Source organism: Thalassophryne amazonica, chromosome 12 (assembly GCF_902500255.1).
Source record: "Thalassophryne amazonica chromosome 12, fThaAma1.1, whole genome shotgun sequence".
Lineage (NCBI taxonomy): Eukaryota > Metazoa > Chordata > Actinopteri > Batrachoidiformes > Batrachoididae > Thalassophryne > Thalassophryne amazonica.
In genome coordinates this window covers 42270118-42289390 of record NC_047114.1, presented here as the reverse complement: position 1 = coordinate 42289390, position 19273 = coordinate 42270118, and the positions used below count along the sequence as shown (strand labels likewise).

The window sequence follows — 19273 nt, the reverse complement described above, 5'->3', positions numbered from 1 at the left end:
TGTAATTTAGGTTAAATTCCAGTCTACTTGTAGAAACTGAATGTACCCCTCATCTGTTCGGTTCAGGTTGAGGAGTGCACGCTGCAAACTAAAAACGACACTTCTGCTGCACACTGCTTTGCAGTGGATGAAGACAGGGCCCATAGTCTGATATTAACACACGGTTTTGTATGTCTGGTCCTTATTGTATTCGGCATCCAAGTCACTATGCAAGATTATCTGTGGTGGAAATCTGTTGTAGGGGGTTAAATAAAGCATCTCAACTGCTCAGTGGACACAGCAGGTTTAATGTTTTAAAGAATGGTCTGTGTGTTTTCCTCCAGGGCTCTTCATAATTTGTCTTCCTCCTCTGATGACTCATCCTCTGCCTCTTGCAGCCACTGGATGAGCTTCTGTAGCTGTTGAATACATAAAATAAGTTTGACATTAATTCTGTATTAATGCAGCATTGAAGGGTAGAGTCTGTTCAAAAATGATCACGTAGGTCAATGATTATTATTGTTTCATGAATCCATTCTGTACCAGGTGTGCTGACAATGACTGCGTGGATACATTTGTATTTTAAAAGCACAGCAGTGAGTTTATATTGTCTGACAACAGTCAACAACATTACAATTCCACAAAGAAAAGGAGCATTGAAAATATTTTTGAAGTAATGGGTTACTACACTAAATGGGGTTTCCAAAATAGTATTTTAGCATCTGTAACTTCATATCATAAGTACGTCCTACCCAGTAAAAGAAAAGCTACAGTAAATATTTCTGCATGTGACACATGTACACCAGTAAAAACAAAAACACCCAAATGATAACTGATCTCCTGTCAGAATGCACCAAATTACATTTTCAGTGCAATTTTTACAAATGGCAGAAGATATGAGAGTTCCCTAAAGTTGTAGTGCAGCAGATTAACAATCCTGCAAATGGTGATAGAAGCACCAAATTCTGCACAAATACTCCTTAGACATTACTCTTCTGAAAAAACGATTGACCACTTAAATTTTCAATAGGCAGCCAGGATAGGGCTCAATAGAAGAATTACACAGGGGTCAAAATTAAAAGAAACTCCAATCGTATTGAAAACTGCACCACGTTATTTGTCTTATCAATATTCCAAAAAAGGTATAGTTTGGACTATCTGTGACTGAATGTCATGGAGTAAAAACATTAAGAATGGTGATAGCTAGTAGGATTAATAAATGGAATAGTTTGACTGTTGAATGTTTTGTCTCCAAAGTCAACAACAACGTCAACATCCATTGGATTTTATGATGTGACATAGTTACCCTGTAACGTAACAACTGAGCATGACACATGGTGCAAACTGTAAGTCCCTTTGGCTGCTCCCTTGTTTGCACTTGGGGTCGCCACAGCAAATCCAAGGTGGATCTGCATGTTGAATTGGCACAAGTTTTACGCCGGATGCCCTTCCTGACGCAACTCCACATTACATGGAGAAATGTGGCAGGGGTGGGATTTGAACCCAGAACCTTCTGAACTGAAACCAAGCGCATTAACCACTTGGCCACCACCCCTGCAAACTATTCCTTTTTAAAATCCTATTAACCAATAATTTGCATCAGTTTTTACTAAAATTAGAGCAACTTTAACTTTTGACCTCTGTGCAAACTGAAATTAACCTTTGTCACCATTCTTGCTGTTTTTACCCCATATCATTCAGTCACAGATAGTCCAAACTATACCTTTTTGGAATCTTTGTAATTAGCCAAATAATGTGGTGTAGTTTTCAATATGATTGGAGCATCTTTAAATTTTGACCCTTGTGTAATTCTTCTATTGATCCCTACCTGGCTGCCTATTGAAAATTCAAGTGGCCAATTGGTTTTTCAATAGAATAATGTCTAAGGAGTATTTGTGCCAAATTTGGTGCTTCCATCACCATTTGCAGGATTCCTCTTTAAATATTCTGTTATCTGCTCCACTACTGGATGTTCATACAAATCATAATACTGATTCTTTTTGAAGTTGAATTCTGAAAGAAAAAAAACAAAAAAAACAAAATCAATATATGATGTAAGCTGTTGCTGAAAAAAAAAAAAAAAAAAAAAAATCTGTGTTGAACTGAAACACCGTTAGTTAGACTGAACTATCAAAAGCCAGAGGTTAACCTGTGGCGATGTGTGTGAGACATCATGAACCTGCTCTCTGTGTACTTACCCCTGGGTTTTTGCGTAGCTGTCTGCTCTTTTCAGTTGCGGCTCTCTGAGAGAACCAGTGCAGTATCGTTTCCTCAGCAAGGATCTCCTCCTGATACATGTTCATCAGGATCTGAATTAAAAACATTCATCATCTTGAGATCACAGTAACAAACTGCACCACCTTACAGTACCGACTCTGCACTGGAACCTTTATTGCTGACCTTGGTCATAGCAGCCCAGTGGCTCTCTTGCTCCAAGAAGTGTTCCTCAAAAGCGGACAAACAGTCCAGATGATCCTGCGCTCGCTTCACATAGTTCCTGAACACTGGCGCCCACCTTTTCAACAACTGATAGGACAAAGCAAAAAAACAAACACTTTGCTCAGTGTTTACATGCCTTGATTTGATGCCTGCAGGTCCAGAATGTGCATCCAGCTGTGTGTTTCATCACCGGCAGAAGCACAGCAGCATATTGTGACGTGGTGAGCTCTGAGTCCTTCTGCTGGAACGGGAACTCCAACACCACCCTCATTAAAATCTGCATCACCTCTTTCAGAGTGATGTTATAGGCGTATCTGCAAAGAAAGAGCACATCAGACTGAATGTGTGACAATCATTTGAATGGGAGCAGCAGAACTGTGAGAAAGTTTGAGTTCTTACTTGAGGGAGTTGATCTCAAGAACAAGATTATCACAGCCGATATTTTCCTCTAAACCTCTCTGCAGGGTCCCCTGGACCTCCAGCTGGAAGACTGCACATGGAAAGATGGCAGTGAGAAATCGTATGACAGGAAAAACTAAGTCTTATGATTTATGGTGGTGAAGTTTACATCAAGATGAATGTGCAGAAAAACGATAAGGTAAATGAGTTAAATATGTTGACTAATTAACCACCTACGATACAAGCAAACAGCCTGGTCCATAAACATTTTAACCATGACAACCTTTGTAAGTTTGTACAACTCCAAAATGGAATGCAAATGAATGCTGTTCTTATAGTGGAGACTTTCAACTTTAATTCAAGAGGCTGAACAAAGACGTCACATTAGCCATTTGCAAAAGTGTGCACAGTGCAAATTTTGTCTGTTGTACCAGTTATACAGTGTCATGTTGGAATGGAACAGAAAAGGATTTTCCTAAAAAGACGACCTGAAATTTCAGTAAGTTTGCCAGCAGACACAAGCCTAAACTTGATCTGTTTCTCTGTATAAAAATCACTGTGTACCACAATGCCATTCCACCACGAAGCTGGGACAGGGGTGTTACACAATTGTTGCACCATGTACAGTTTCTCCAATCATAACTATAGAACCATATAACCCCATCAGATTTATCTAGGTGACTTGGTGGTTTCCCTCACTAGTCTTTTCCTTGCAAAGTCACTCCAGACAGAGTACCATAGTTTGCATTGCTTAATGATTGGCGAAAATTAAATCTAAGACATATTTATTGACTTGGAAATATTGAAATAATAGGATTAATAAAGAGAATCGTTTTGACTGCGATCAAATCAAATTTATTAATTTATATAGCGCCAATTCACGATAAAATCGTCTCAAGGCGCTTCACACAACATAAAACAAAAGAAAAAAACTGAATTTAACTGCGATGAATATTACAACCCCTGGCAAAAATTATGGACTCACCGGCCTCGGAGGATGTTCATTCAGTTGTTTAATTTTGTAGAAAAAAAGCAGATCACAGACATGACACAAAACTAAAGTCATTTCAAATTGCAACTTTTTGGCTTTAAGAAACACTATAAGAAATCAAGAAAAAAAACTGTGGCAGTCAGTAACGGTTACTTTTTTAGACCAAGCAGAGGGAAAAAATATGGAATCACTCAATTCTGAGGAAAAAATTATGGAATCATGAAAAACAAAAGAACGCTCCAACACATCATTAGTATTTTGTTGCACCACCTCTGGCTTTTATAACAGCTTGCAGTCTCTGAGGCATGGACTTAATGAGTGACAAACAGTACTCTTCATCAATCTGGCTCCAACTTTCTCTGATTGCTGTTGCCAGATCAGCTTTGCAGGTTGGAGCCTTGTCATGGACCATTTTCTTCAACTTCCACCAAAGATTTTCAATTGGATTAAGATCCGGACTATTTGCAGGCCAGACGCATTATCATCTTGATAAATGATTTCATCATCCCCAAACATCCTTTCAATTGATGGGATAAGAAAAGTGTCCAAAATATCAACGTAAACTTGTGCATTTATTGATGATGTAATGACAGCCATCTCCCCAGTGCCTTTACCTGACATGCAGCCCCATATCATCAATGACTGTGGAAATTTACATGTTCTCTTCAGGCAGTCATCTTTATAAATCTCATTGGAACGGCACCAAACAAAAGTTCCAGCATCATCACCTTGCCCAATGCAGATTCGAGATTCATCACTGAATATGACTTTCATCCAGTCATCCACAGTCCACGATTGCTTTTCCTTAGCCCATTGTAACCTTGTTTTTTTCTGTTTAGGTGTTAATGATGGCTTTCGTTTAGCTTTTCTGTATGTAAATCCCATTTCCTTTAGGCGGTTTCTTACAGTTCAGTCACAGACGTTGACTCCAGTTTCCTCCCATTCGTTCCTCATTTGTTTGTTGTGCATTTTCGATTTTTGAGACATATTGCTTTTAAGTTTTCTGTCTTGACGCTTTGATGTCTTCCTTGGTCTACCAGTATGTTTGCCTTTAACAACCTTCCCATGTTGTTTGTATTTGGTCCAGAGTTTAGACACAGCTGACTGTGAACAACCAACATCTATTGCAACACTGCGTGATGATATCCCCTCTTAAGAGTTTGATAATCCTCTCCTTTGTTTCAATTGACATCTCTTGTGTTGGAGCCATGATTCATGTCAGTCCACTTGGTGCAACAGCTCTCCAAGGTGTGATCACTCCTTTTTAGATGCAGACTAACGAGCAGATCTGATTTGATGCAGGTGTTAGTTTTGGGGATGAAAATTTACAGGGTGATTCCATAATTTATTCCTCAGAATTGAGTGAATCCATATTTTTTCCCCTCTGCTTGGTCTAAAAAAGTAACCGTTACTGACTTCCACAATTTTTTTTTCCTGATTTCTTATAGTGTTTCTTAAAGCCAGAAAGTTGCCATTTGAAATTACTTTAGTTTTGTGTCATGTCTGTAATCTGCTTTTTTTCTACAAAATTAAACAACTGAATGAACATCCTCCGAGGCCGGTGATTCCATAATTATTGCCAGGGGTTGTAGTAAAGCTCAAACAAGGTCAATGTCCACTGTATTCTGTGACTTTACCCCATAATGTGATAACTAAAGCCTGGTTTACACGACAGGATTTTAAAATTATCTTTAGGTTTCCAAAACTTGAGAGACCACACACGTGAAGATTAAAAAAAAAAAAAAAAAAAAAAAAAAAAAAAAAAATCACAGCTCTAACAGGTTTGGTCGTACAGTGTGTGGTGTTCAGCCACACGGTAAGGACAACACCACCACACACGAACAGATTTCACACACCAACATTATCAGGTCAGACAGGAAATCTTGCAAAATCTCTGGAGATTAAACGTGACTTCAGAGTAAACAAACAGAGATAGTTTGTGGACTATTTAAAACAGAGGGAAAAAACTATACAAAAAGAAAAAGAAAAGGCGTTCTTTAAAGGAGTGGAGACAGCGCGACCACCGGACTTTCTGGTAAGTCAGACCAGCTGTTTTGATTTTATTTTCCACTCTGTGTGTCCGTCACCACGCTTTCTGATTGGCTGCATGTCACATTCAGCAGGGTGTGTGCATGTTTGTGGTTGGAGGATACCACACACGCTGCAATATCGGGCCAAAAAAAAAAATCCAACATGTTGAATATCCCTGATTTGCGATCAGCGCGCTCCTGACGTCCTTCCGAGCAGATCAGAGCGCTCTTAATGCGCCACACACAGGAGGAATATCTGATAAGATTATCTTTAGTGTCATCACGATTGTCGGGGCATCCTTAAGATTGTCGGAAGGGAAAGATCGGGTCCGATATCGGCCTAATTTTCCTGCCGTGTGAACCCGGCCTTAGCATAACAGATGGTGCAAACTATTCCTTTAAAAACCCTGTTAGCTCAACCAACAATTAGCATCAGGTTCAAAGTATACCTTTTTGAAATCTTTATGAGCAAACAAATAATGTGGTATACTTTTCAATATGATTGGAAGGCGTTTAAATTTTCACCCTTCATTGACCCCTCTACCTCATACATTTTTGTGTACACCATGGTATACAGAGGCTGGATTGTAAGTGTTGCCACCATAAGTGGCACTGAAAACGGGCTTGGCCTATGGACTACAATGTTCCATAATGCATCATACACACAACAGTAAAGGAGACAAATGCTAAATATATTTGCCCATGATATGAAGACAATGACAGAACTGAGAGTCTTTGGGAATGTTTAACATGAAACATCAACAACGTAGAGGAAAAACTATTTATGGTCTCTGCAACTATAAAGAGCTCAAAATTTAAAAGTAATAGCATCATGGCTGATACACTATGGGCCTCATCTTACACAGCGCGCAAAGCAGACTAAAGTGTCACTGCTGGTTTTCACCCAACACGGTGGTCATTTTTACGCACAGTGCTTGAATTCTCTAAATAAGGGCTCTGTGTGCCTGCTGCACCACAGATTAAAGGGAAGGACTGGTGCCAATCTGACCGGTTGGTTCAGACTATAATACGCTGATGCTTAATTAACACTCTAAATAAAACCCTTATTGCACCCAGCACCTGGCTTTGCACCGGTACATGTCCCAAATGAGCTTGTGCCCTCTACACAACTTCTTTTTGAGTGCAACTTCAAAATAGGGTCACTGATGTTTCCACTGTGGCTGTAATGTAAAACTACATGTGTTACTTTTAGATTTACAAAAAAGCATAAATATTTATGTTAAAATTTACAGACATGCATTTGTCAAATGATTTGGTATTCAGCTTCTCCAAAGAAATCATAACTTCTTAAAAGAAACAAAATCCTCCACCCATAATGCACCACTGACTTCCATTATCATTCCAGAACTCCATGACCTAAAGGAAATCTAGACAGATGATTTTGGGAAAGGAATGAGCTTAATAAAAGAATGAACCTTGTTTTTAAATTCAAGTGTGCACATTCTGACCTGTAGGTGGCAGTCATAGAGTACTACAGACAGCAAGTTTAACAGGTTGAGTATGGAGATGAACACTTCTCACCTTTGACATCATCTGCTTCAGGGGAGGGAATCACTGGTTCCTCAGGACCTTCAGACTCACTGGCCTCACTTTCACTCTCAGGGTCTGAGTTCAGCACCAAGCCTGGTGAGGAAGAATCAAAGCCCAGCTGCTGGGACTGTGGCATTATGGGAATTACATGCACAATAGGTGAACTGCTGTCCTACCCCAGAGACACTGTGATAGCGCTTCTTCCTCCGTGTCATCCAGAACACTGGCCTTCCAAATGTAGCCTTTTCCCTCCAATCCAACCTCAACTGGTTTGAATACTAGCAGACAAAAAAAACAACTTTGGTCGCTAACACAAACATTGGCTTTTGTCTTCTTTATTAGCACACCTTTTTGTTTGCTTTTTTCTTTACTGTGACCATCCTCAGCATCATCACTGAGGAATTCATCCTCCTCCTCCTCCTCCTGATGATGCATGGACACCACAGTGCCCTCAGCTACAGAGAAGTTTGGTCCAATCACCACCTTGAAAACAGTCCAAGGACAGAACAGAACAGAAGGAGGACAAATCTTAGCAACAGTGTTGCCTGTATTTTGCCACAACAACCTTTCATCCATTATCTTCCATTTACTGATCATTAGTATTAAATATGAAAATATGCTTACATTGTATGCGAGGACGCACTGTTTCTGAAGCGTCACACTCTCTTTGATCTCAGCTTTGTCACACACCACACACTGGGTAATCATCACATTACTGGCAATGTGAACATTATTCCAGATGTAGGCATGGTCAAGGATTACATTGTCACCTGTCAAACAAAATTCACTTAAATTCCCACCTGTTTCTGTGTGTAAAAATAATGTAAGCACCCAAAATAAAACTAGGATGTTCAGAAATGCGGTTTTGAAAATTTCTTAATCTGTTGAAACAGTACTTAAGGAAATTTTTGAACATTAAATTTCATAGGGGGATAATAATTATGTCCTTGTGTGTGTGTGTGTGTGTGTATATATACAGTGCATCCAGAAAGTATACACAGCGCTTCACTTTTTCCACATTTTGTTATGTTACAAAATGTGGAAATGTGGAGGTGACGGTGTAGTGCAAGGGTGGGCAATCGTGCCATGAAGGGCCGAGACACTGCAGGTTTTCCTTGCTACAAATCCCCTCAGCAGGTGATTTCATTAATGATAGAAGCTCGTCAGCAAACCACCTGCTGAGGTGACTGGGTACAAGGAAAACCTGCAGTGTCTCAGCCCTCATTGCGCATCCCTGGTCTAGTGGTTAAGCGTTGGGCTTCAGACCAGAGGATCCTCGGTCTAAAACCCAGCCAGACCGGAAAATCATTAAGGGCTCATGTGCAAGGTCCTTAATCCCTTAGCTGCTCCCGGTGTGTTGTGAGAGCGTTGCATGGCAACACCCTGACATCTGTGTGAATGGATGAATGTGAGGCATAATTGTAAAGTGCTTTGAGCTTCTGATGCAGATGGAAAAGTGCTATATAAATGCACTCCATTTACCATTGAATTTACAGCCTTATTCCAAAATGGAGTAATTTCATTTCATTTTTCCCCCTCAAAATCCAAAATACCCCATAATGACAATGTGAAATTTTTTTTTTTTTAATTTATTATAAATAAAAAAACAAAGAAGTCACATGTACATAAGTATTCACAGCCTTTGCCATGAGGCTCAAAACTGAGCTCAGGTGCACCCTGTCTCCACTGATCATCCTTGAGATGTTTCTACAACTTAACTGGAGTCCACCTGGGGTAAATTCAGTTGACTGGACATGATTTGGAAAGACACACCTGCCTACATATAAGGTTCAGTTGACAGTGCATGTCAGAGCACAAATCAAACATGAAGACAAAGGAATTGTATGTAGACCTCTGAGACAGGATTGTCTCAAGGAACAAATTTGGGGAAGGGTACAGAAACATTTCTGCTGCTTTGAAGATGCGAATGAGCACAGTTGCCTCCATCATCCATAAATGGAAGAAGTTCTGATCCACCAGGACTCTTCCTAGAGCTGGCTGCCAGTCTAAACTGAGTGACTGGAAGAGAAGGGCCTTAGCCAGGGAGTTGACCATGAACCTGATGGTCACTCTGTCAGAGCTCCAGCATTCCACCAATCAGGCCTGTATGGTAGAGTGGCCAGACAGAAACCACTCCTTAGTAAAAGACATATGGCAGCCCGCCTGAAGTTTGCCAAAAGGCACCTGAAGGACTCAACAAACAAAATTCTCTGGTTTCACAAGAAAAATACTGAAGTCTTTGATGTGAATGCCAGGCGTCATGTTTGGAAGAAACCAGGCACCATCCCTACAGTGAAGCATAGTGGTGGCAACATCATGCTGTGGGGATGTTTTTCAGCGGCAGAAACTGGGAGACTTGTTAGGGTGGGAGGGAAAGATGAATGCAGCAATGTCCAGAGACATCCTGGATGAAAACCTGCTCCAGAGCGCTCTTGACCTCAGACTGGTGTGACAGTTCATCTTTCAGCAGGACAATGACCCTAAGCACAACAGCCAAGATATCAAAGGAGTGGCTTCAGGACAACTCTGTGAATGTCCTTGAGTGGCCCAGCCAGAGCCCAGACCTGAATCTGACTGAACATCTCTGGAGAGATCTGAAAACGGCTGTGCAACGACGCTCCCAATCCAACCTGATGGAGCTTGAGAGGTGCTGCAAAGAGGAATGGGCAAAACTGCCCAAAGATAGATGCGACAAGTTTGTGGCATCATATTCAAGAAGACTTGAGGCTGTAATTGCTGCCAAAGGTGCATCAACAAAGTACTGAGCAAAGGATGTGTGTGAATACGTACAACCCCAATTCCAATGAAGTTGGGACGTTGTGTAAAATGTAAATAAAAACAGAATACAATGATTTGCAAATCCTCTTCAACCTATATTCAATTGAATACACCACAAAGACAAGATATTTAATGTTCAGACTGATAAACTATGTTTTTGTGCAAATATTTGCTCATTTTGAAATGGATGCCTGCAACACGTTTCAAAAAAGCTGGGGCAGTGGTATGTTTACCACTGTGTTACATCACCTTTCCTTCTAACAACACTCAATAAGAGTTTGGGAACTGAGGACACTAACTGTTGGAGCTTTGTAGGTGGAATTTTTTCCCATTTTTGTTTGATGTACGACTTCAGTTGTTCAACAGTCCGGGGTCTCCGTTGTCGTATTTTGCACTTCATAATGCGCCACACATTTTCAATGGGTGACACGTCTGGACTGCAGGCAGGCCAGTCCAGTAGCCACACTCTTTTACTATGAAGCCACGCTATTTGTAACACTTGCAGAATGTGGCTTGGCATTGTGTTGCTGAAATAAGCAGGGACGTCCCTGAAAAAGACGTTGCTTGGATGCTCCTTTTATACCCAATCACGACATTCACAATTAGTGTCCTCAGTTCCCAAACGCTTATTGAGTGTTGTTAGAAGGAAAGGTGATGTAACACAGTGGTAAACATACCACTGTCCCAGCTTTTTGAAACATGTTGCAGGCATCCATTTCAAAATGAGCAAATATTTGCACAAAAACAATAAATTTTGTCAGTTTGAACATTAAATATCTTGTCTTTGTGCATTCAATTGAATATAGGTTGAATGGGATTTGCAAATCATTGTATTCTGTTTTATTTACATTTCACACAAGGTCCCAACTTAATTGAAATTGGGCTTTTAAATTATTACTAAAAGCTACTCATTATGAGTCAGATCTGCCAAATTTACATGGTTCCTCAGATGAGTTTGAAATGCATACAGGAATGCACAAAAATGACTTTTGTTCCTCACTTGTAATCTCAATTCTGGAGACTATTTGATGAAAGAAATGTTAGGTTTTTGGTTGTGTTGACCACAGTGCTTACCAATGGTGCAGTTGTTACCAATGACACTGTTGGAGATGCAACAATTGGCGCCAATACTGGTGTCACAGCCAATGAGAACATTCTCTTCCATCTGGCTGCCATGGCCCAAGCTGACACCTGACCCTCGATAGACATTATGCCGCGAGTAAGTGCAGCTTTGCCCCTTCTGGTCTGTGAAGTTGGCCTCTGGGGTGAGGGGATAGACCCAACGCCGCACAAGGTCTGATGACACCGAATCATACATGAGCAAGTTGGATACTCGGGCACCATAGCCGTCCTTTGTGACATGCATGTGTATCTGGTTGCCCAGAATCTATGTGCAAAGAAAAGAAAAAAAAAAAAAAGAAGAAAAAAGGGTTTTAGATCCACTACATGCAGCATCACAGAATCCACACTTCAATAAGAGATTATAGATATGTAATACCTCTTCATTCACCAAAATTCCTCTGACAAAATCATCCTGAGTTTGGTAGTCAAAGTTGTCAGTGAAGAGCTCAGCAACCTAAAATAAAAAAAAACATCATGAGAGTGGTGCATAACTGCAGCAAAATTCAACAGCCTGTCTGTCCAACTGCAAGATATCCAAAGACTTTTTTGAATAAAAGAGGTCATTGGGGGTGAGTGAAGATGCCAATCTCAAACAGATTCAGAAATACATGAAAGGAAAAACACCAATGCAATGGATAGATCCTGACTTGTGGGGAGCAGATGCTGATGTGGCAGTCCAAGAGGTCATGTCTGATTTCAAACTCATCACTTCCACTGTGGAAAATGTTCTGCAAATCATAAAAAGGAAAAACACTCATTTAGCAACAAAAAAATCTAAACAGATTAACGCTGTGATGGACTGAAAAAGCACCAGTTACCATGGGGAACTGCAACTTCTTCAGCCCCTGTGTTTTCTGGTAGTGCAAAATCCGTTGACTCTTGCTGTCCACGGCCACAATAACATCATCCTCTGCACAGCGGGACTTGTGACCTGGCGACGATACCTTGAAAATCATGGTCATCACTGAAACATTCTTTTCAATCTTTCGGCGATACCTGATGCAAAAGAGAATACAAAATTCAGTGGTAACACAACAAAATGTGCCGCTAATAGCCATTCATGACAAGCACTTGCGGTGTCAACATCGATATTACCGTAGCTTTCAAAGATGGAGGAGGGAGTAGACATGTGGCAAATGTGAATAATATTGTGTCAATTCACAAATGAAAACTGCAAAATTTATCAAAAAAAGTATGAAAATTGGCTAAATAATTTGCTGGATTCACAGATCTGCGTTGTTTACATTTTACACACACAGTGAAAATATACAAAAGGCACATGTAAACATCTGCATTTTCAAGGTGAAAATCTTTTTTTTTTTTTTTTATTAAAAATACAGTATCAGAAGAATCAATATTTTAGTATCAATCTCCACCTCACTAAAAAAACATGAGTGGAAAGCTGCCTCTTTGTGAAACCACTTAATTCTTGAGAAGCAAGCTAACTTTGGACAGACAGTATCAAGAAATGAGTGACTTGACACTGGCACAGTAACGTTTCCAAAAAAGTAACGACTTACTTTGGCTATTTGTCTGTAACACGATGTGACGGGAAGATGAGAGTGTGACGCAGGGGGGTCTGGGAGGTTATGGTTAGGGTTAGAGGAAAAGAAGAGTGACATGTGGGGGGTCTGGGGTGACACCATAGAGGTTAATAATGAGTACTAGAGTCTGCACTTCCAATGCTGCCTAGTAAACGCAAATGTCCCTTCATGGACAGCGACATGACGCCTTCAAACCGGGCAAAATATTGACAAAGTGCCTGGATGTTAATGCATTTTCAATGCAGACACACTCAGAAAAACACTCGCAAAATACCATTCTGACCTGGATATCGAGCTAGTAAAATTAATGTACGTTAAATTATGTAAAGAAAGTATTAAACTTACTCTGACACCCACACATTCCAAAATATTAGTGTTGAAAGTTACATGGATCTGATCTGTTCCAGCCGAGACGTCTTGCACCTGCTGCTGTGTTCAGCGCTGCACGACTCATCAATCCATTACAATACATTTATATGTTATATTTTTACACAATTATCCTCTATTGACAAAGTTTCATTCATGAAGTCACTGATTTGGCTGCACATCTCTGTGTGAGGCTGTGACTGAGTGGCACAGCGCACGTCATTATAATCTGTGAGCAGCAGCTTGGTTATTTAAGGCGCAAACTTTAAAAAATTCGTCTGTCTTGTCGAACAATTTTAATCACCAACGACAAGTATTTTAACTAGACATGGGTCTAGCAGGGGAAAATATCAACTTGACATAAGTGAAGAGTTAATGGTTCGTGTTCGTGACACAGGCATGGCAGGCAACATACACCTGTTTATCGACCAAATGTCACAGACAAAGTGACAAGAATTACCAAAACCACTTACTTATGGAAGGAAATGTCTCCCTTCTTCCTTCGTTTCTGGCATTGCCAACATGCACAGCTTTCCGGCATATTCCACCTGTTTCTTGACAAGATTAATTGAGCGTCTATCCGTGCTTCCCACTAAGTTGCCCAGATCCAAAATGGCAACCACACCTCCTTACTGGGACTTGCCTCAATGCGACTGCAGACTCTAGTTGTTATACTGACCTCTGTGGGTGACACGGGGGTCTGGGGGGCTATGGTTAGGGGAAGGGAGTGTGACGCGGTGGGTCTGGAGTGATGCGGGGGTGGGGTCTGGGGGTGTTATGGTTCGGGTTAGGGGAAGGGGTAGGGTTACAAATAAAATTTACAAAACTGTGTCACGAGAATATTAAAAATCCAGTGACCTGCTAAAGTGTATCACATGATGACATTCTGCTTGGTCAATTATGTGTTCCAGACCAATCACAGCGTAGTACGGACAAATAGCCAATGTATGTCCTCTTCCAGTATATATATATATATATATATATATATATATATATATATATATATATATATATATATATATATATATATATATATATATATATATATATATATATATATATATAAAAAATTAAACCAAGGTTTACACATCAGATTAGATGCTCATACCTGTGTTCCTGCAGTGCCTGACTGATGTCTATATTGGATATCACATCTCCATACACCAGCACAAAATCCGAACGCACAAGGGCCTTTGCGTCAACATCCCTGAGCACATCGCCAAGGGAGCGATACAGGTCTGAGGTAATGATGTGGACTGTATTTGAGGAGGTGGGCCGACACCATTTGGACCTCCTGTCAAACACAGTGTCAGGTTAAAATGACGTGCACAGAACAGACTCCTCACAGAATGTTATTAAAATGTGTTCTCACAATAAATGTTCTTTGATTTTATTGGCCATCCAGCAGCAGAACACAAAGGTTTCTTGCACTCCAGTGGAAGTGAGGAACTCCAGGGTGTAGTCGATCATGGCAACGTTCCCCAGCGGCAACAAAGCCTGCCAAAGTCAAAAATGTCACAGGTGACAGCTCTGGTTATGCTAACTGCCGACCAGCACCGACCACAAGCGAACAGAGTCGACCAGCACTGACCAGCCACTCCAATTAGGGATGGGACTGATCCGATCCTGGATCGGTATCAGGTTCTGATACCGACATAATTCACGTATTGGAAAATACCGATCCAACCCGCGACATTTTCTGATACCGGAGAAGAGCCACTGTGAATCCTCTCAACTGCTGTTGTTTGCTCTCTGCTTGTTTACTGCTGAGCAGGAGGAGGGGAGGGGGAGGCTTTTGAAGCCGGTGACGCAGACTGAAAGGTCCGCCCCTAAAAATCGGTCCGCCTTTTGCATCTGCGCATGCGTCATTTCGGACCACAGCAGCATGTCTGAGAAGGAGTCTCTTCACCCAAAACAATCAAATGGATTAATGGGATTATTAACCATCAGATGATAAAGATAAAACCTCTTAAATCATTCTAAAGTCAGTTTTAAGCAGAAATGAGGCCGTTTAAGCAGAAACAAATCAAAACTCTGTGACGCATTGAAATGTCTGACACGCAGTGAACACACACATCAGCTAGCAGCTCGATTAGCCGCGGAACTCTGGTCGCTTCCGCCGCCTTTTATGATGAAATAATGCTGAATTTATGTAGAAATGATTGTTGTACAAAAGCTTCAGATATCTGTCACTGATAGATGATGACTGGAGTGCAGTTTGAAGCAGAAACGAGGTGGACCGCGTCACCAGGGAGACCAATTTTTAGAGGAACCATTTCGTGAGTGACACCGGGCTGTTTGACAGAGCTCTCTTCCGCAGTGTTCTAGCTGCGGTTAGCAGCAAATTTCTGCTCAGCTCTCAGATTCAAATTGTCTGTTCGTCAAGCACGGATTATCCAAAAAATTAACTGAATTGTTGCGAAATGAGGACTGATAACGAAACGGGGGTAAAACGTAACGAAATGAAGCAGACTGACCAAGACTGACTCCAAATATGATTCAATTAATTACTTTTATTTAATTACTTTTACGTAAAATGGGACTAATAATAACGAAACAGGGGTTAAATGTAGCGAAATGGAGCAGAGTGATCCATTGACTGAAGTTTCATCTCTTGAACGCCAGATGGCGCACCTGCCCCTACTACATGTACTGAGCGCATCTCACAAAAACAAAAGATAAACAATTAAATAAAAGTAAATATTTGGAGTCAGTCTGGTTCAATCTGCTCCATTTCGTTACATTTTACCCCCAATTTGTGATTATCAGTACCCATTTCGCTCCATTTCATATTTTAGTATGGCCCAGCTCAGCGTGCACCCGAGGAGCTGAACAGAGAGTCTGTCCGCTGAAAGAGAGAAAGACAGCGAGAGAGAGAGAAAGAAAGAGAGAGAGCGCAAATGAGAGAGACAGGCAGGCAGCGAGAGAGGCAGAGGACTTCTTCTTTTTTTTTAGCCTAACACTTGCTTTGACAATGTAAACATACAGTGAGGAAAATAAGTATTTGAACACCCTGCGGTTTTGCAAGTGCTCCCACTTAGAAATCATGGAGGGGTCTGAAATTTTCATCTTAGGTGCATGTCCACTGTGAGAGACATAATCTAAAAAAAAATTTGGAAATCACAATGTATGATTTTTTTTAATAATTTATTTGTATGTTACTGCTGTAAATAAGTATTTGAACACCTACCAACCAGCAAGAATTCTGGCTCACATAGACTTGTTAATTTTTCTTTAAGAAGCCCTCTTATTTTGCACTCTTTACCTGTATTAACTGCACCTGTTTGAACTTGTTACCTGTATAAAAGACACCTGTTCACACACTCAATCACACTCCAACCTGTCCACCATAACCAAGACCAAAGAGCTGTCTAAAGACACCAGGGACAAAACTGTAGACGTGCAGAAGGCTGGGATGGACTACAGGACAACAGGCAAGCAGCTTGGTAGAAGACAACAACTGTTATGATTATGTATTAGAAAGTGGAAGAAACAAGATGACTGTCAATCTCCCTCGGTCTGGGATTCCATGCAAGATCTCACTTTGTGGGGTAAGGATGATTCTGAGAAAGCTCAGAACTACACAGGAGGACCTGGTCAATGACCTGAAGAGAGCTGGGACCACAGTCACAAAGATTACATTAGTAACACATGATGCTGTCATGGTTTAAAATCGTGCAGGGCAGCAAGGTCCCCCTGCTCAAGCCAGCACATGTCCAGGCCCGTTTGAAGTTCACCAGTGATCATCTGGATGATCCAGAGAAGGCATGGGAGAAGGTCATGTGGTCAGATGAGACCAAAATAGAGCTTTTTGAAATCAACTCCACTTACCATGTTTAGAGGATGAGAACAACCCCAAGAAAACCATCCCAACCGTGAAGCATGGGGGTGGAAACATCATACTCTGGAGGTGCTCTTCTGCAAAGGGGACAGGACGATGGCATTGTATTGAAGGGAGGATGGATGGGGTCATGTATTGCGAGATTTTGGCAACCAACCTCCTTCCCTCAGTAAGAGCATTGAAGATGGGTCATGGCTGGGTCTTCCAGCATGACAATGACCCCAAACACACAGCCAGGGCAACTAAGGATGGGCTCTGTAAGAAGCATTTCAAGGTCCTGGAGTGGCCTGGCCAGTCTCCAGACCTGAACTCAATAGAAAATCTTTGGAGGGAGCTGAAACTCCAAACCTGAAAGATCTAGAGAAGATCTGTATTAGAGCCCGACCAATATAAATTTTTCGAGGCCGATGCCAATAACGATATTTGGATGCAAAAATGCCGATATTCGATAAATCGGCTGATTTGCCAATTGCCGATAAATCAGCCGATATTATTATTATTATTTTTTTAATGAATAAAATGTTCTTTTTTGGACCCTTAACAAAAAAGGTATGAGCTAAAAGCTGAAATACAATTTACAAGTTATTTACAATTTAGTAAAGCTTGGTCCCAGCTGTCGTATGCAACAGCGTCGGCCCCAGAGAGTTAATGGCGAACAGCAGTAATTCCCAGAACCCTTCTGGATGACCAGTGAATCTGATTGTTTCAACCTCTTAGCAGTAAACGAAAGTTTTTCATGCTAGAAATAAGGTCTACACAACGTGGGCTTAATAAAAAGCGTGACCGACGCAATGAAGCACATTTGACACATTACTACATAAACTGAGTTAATCAGACTGAGTTGAACTGAAACGGGAGAAATGTGGGGTGAATGTAATCGCAAAGTTATTACAAACAACAGCCTTATAAACTTACTTGTATGCTTTTGCCAGCCAATCAGTGCAGTGTGACGGCGAACTACGGGCCGGTGATGAACACATTTAAGCAGGGGTGTAAGCAGCTCTCACCTGAATGGAGTCAGAGCTCCATCTACTGGACAAACGGTGCAAGGACATTTTACATTGCCGACACAAACATTATTTCAGTATTACTTGTTTATAAAAAAAATTATCGGCGTTCTATCGGCAAAATTTTGGCCGATAGTGAGTACTTTGAAAAGGGCTTATATTGGCCGATAATATCGGCTGGCTGATATATCGGGCAGGCTCTAATCTGTATGGAGGAGTGGACCAAAATCCCTGCTGTAGTGTGTGAAAACCTGGTGAAAAACTACAGGAAACGTTTGACCTCTGTAATTGCAAACAAAGGCTACTGTACCAAATATTAACATTGATTTTCACAGGTGTTCAAATACTTATCTGCAGCAGTAACATACAAATAAATTATAAAAAAAAAAAAAAAATCATACATTGTGATTTCCTTTTTTTTTTTTTTTTTTTAGATTATGTCTCTCACAGTGGACATGCACCTAAGATGAAACTTTCAGACCCCTCCATGATTTCTAGGTGGGAGAACTTGCAAAATCGCAGGGTGTTCAAATACTTATTTTCCTCACTGTGTCTCCCATATCACTAAAGCTGCTGGTCAGTAATTAGCACGACCCCACAGCTCAGCTGATCGAAAAAGGTGCGCAACGGCTCCGAACTCATAAAACTCAAGAGGAAAAAGTGGAGTCAGTATAAATTCTACTCAGATATTAAACAACACTATTTTTGCGCATCGGATGTTTTAACTTATCCCATTATGTAAGTAAGATGAGTGAGTGATGCTCGAAGTTGTTGACATTAGCTAGCACTTCAACTAGCTTAGCTCGCTGCCTACCCGGGGCTGGTCCTTAGTCACAGGGAAAAACCTCCGGTTGAAGCTGTCTCCGACTAACACAGCCTGAAGCGGCTGTTCCTCTTCCTCCTGCTCACCCGCACCTTTTCTTCCCGTCAATCCAGAATCTGAACGACTCTGTTTTACACCTTTATTAGCCATGCTTGCTGCAATGGGACGGATCACGTCTTCTTCTTCGTGTTTAATGGCGGTTGGCAACCAGCTTCTATGGAGCATTACCGCCACCAACTGGACTGCAAAAACACGCAGGTTAGGCGGAGTGGGAACTTTAAATTGTCTGTAGGTGTGAGTGTGGGTGTGACTGTGTTTGTCTGTCTATATGTGGCCCTGTGACAGACTGGCGTCCTGTCCTGGGTGTACCCCGCCTCATGCTATGTGACTTCTGGGATAGGCT

General features: G+C 41.1%; 1 protein-coding gene across 1 annotated transcript; it reads right to left on the bottom strand.

Annotated features, from left to right (window-relative positions):
• Positions 1–266: 266 nt before the first annotated feature.
• eif2b5 (eukaryotic translation initiation factor 2B, subunit 5 epsilon) lies at positions 267–19051 on the bottom strand. The gene is made up of 16 exons (XM_034183440.1): positions 18862–19051; positions 14572–14696; positions 14308–14493; positions 12108–12285; positions 11937–12017; positions 11666–11743; positions 11242–11554; positions 8014–8159; positions 7737–7872; positions 7566–7667; positions 7381–7482; positions 2818–2908; positions 2609–2732; positions 2380–2505; positions 2178–2288; positions 267–398 (listed from the first exon to the last, which is right to left on the bottom strand). The coding sequence occupies exons 1-16, from the start codon at positions 19018–19020 to the stop codon at positions 330–332; spliced, it is 2127 nt and encodes a 708-aa protein (XP_034039331.1). The 5' UTR covers positions 19021–19051; the 3' UTR covers positions 267–329.
• Between the last annotated feature and the right edge of the window lie 222 nt (positions 19052–19273).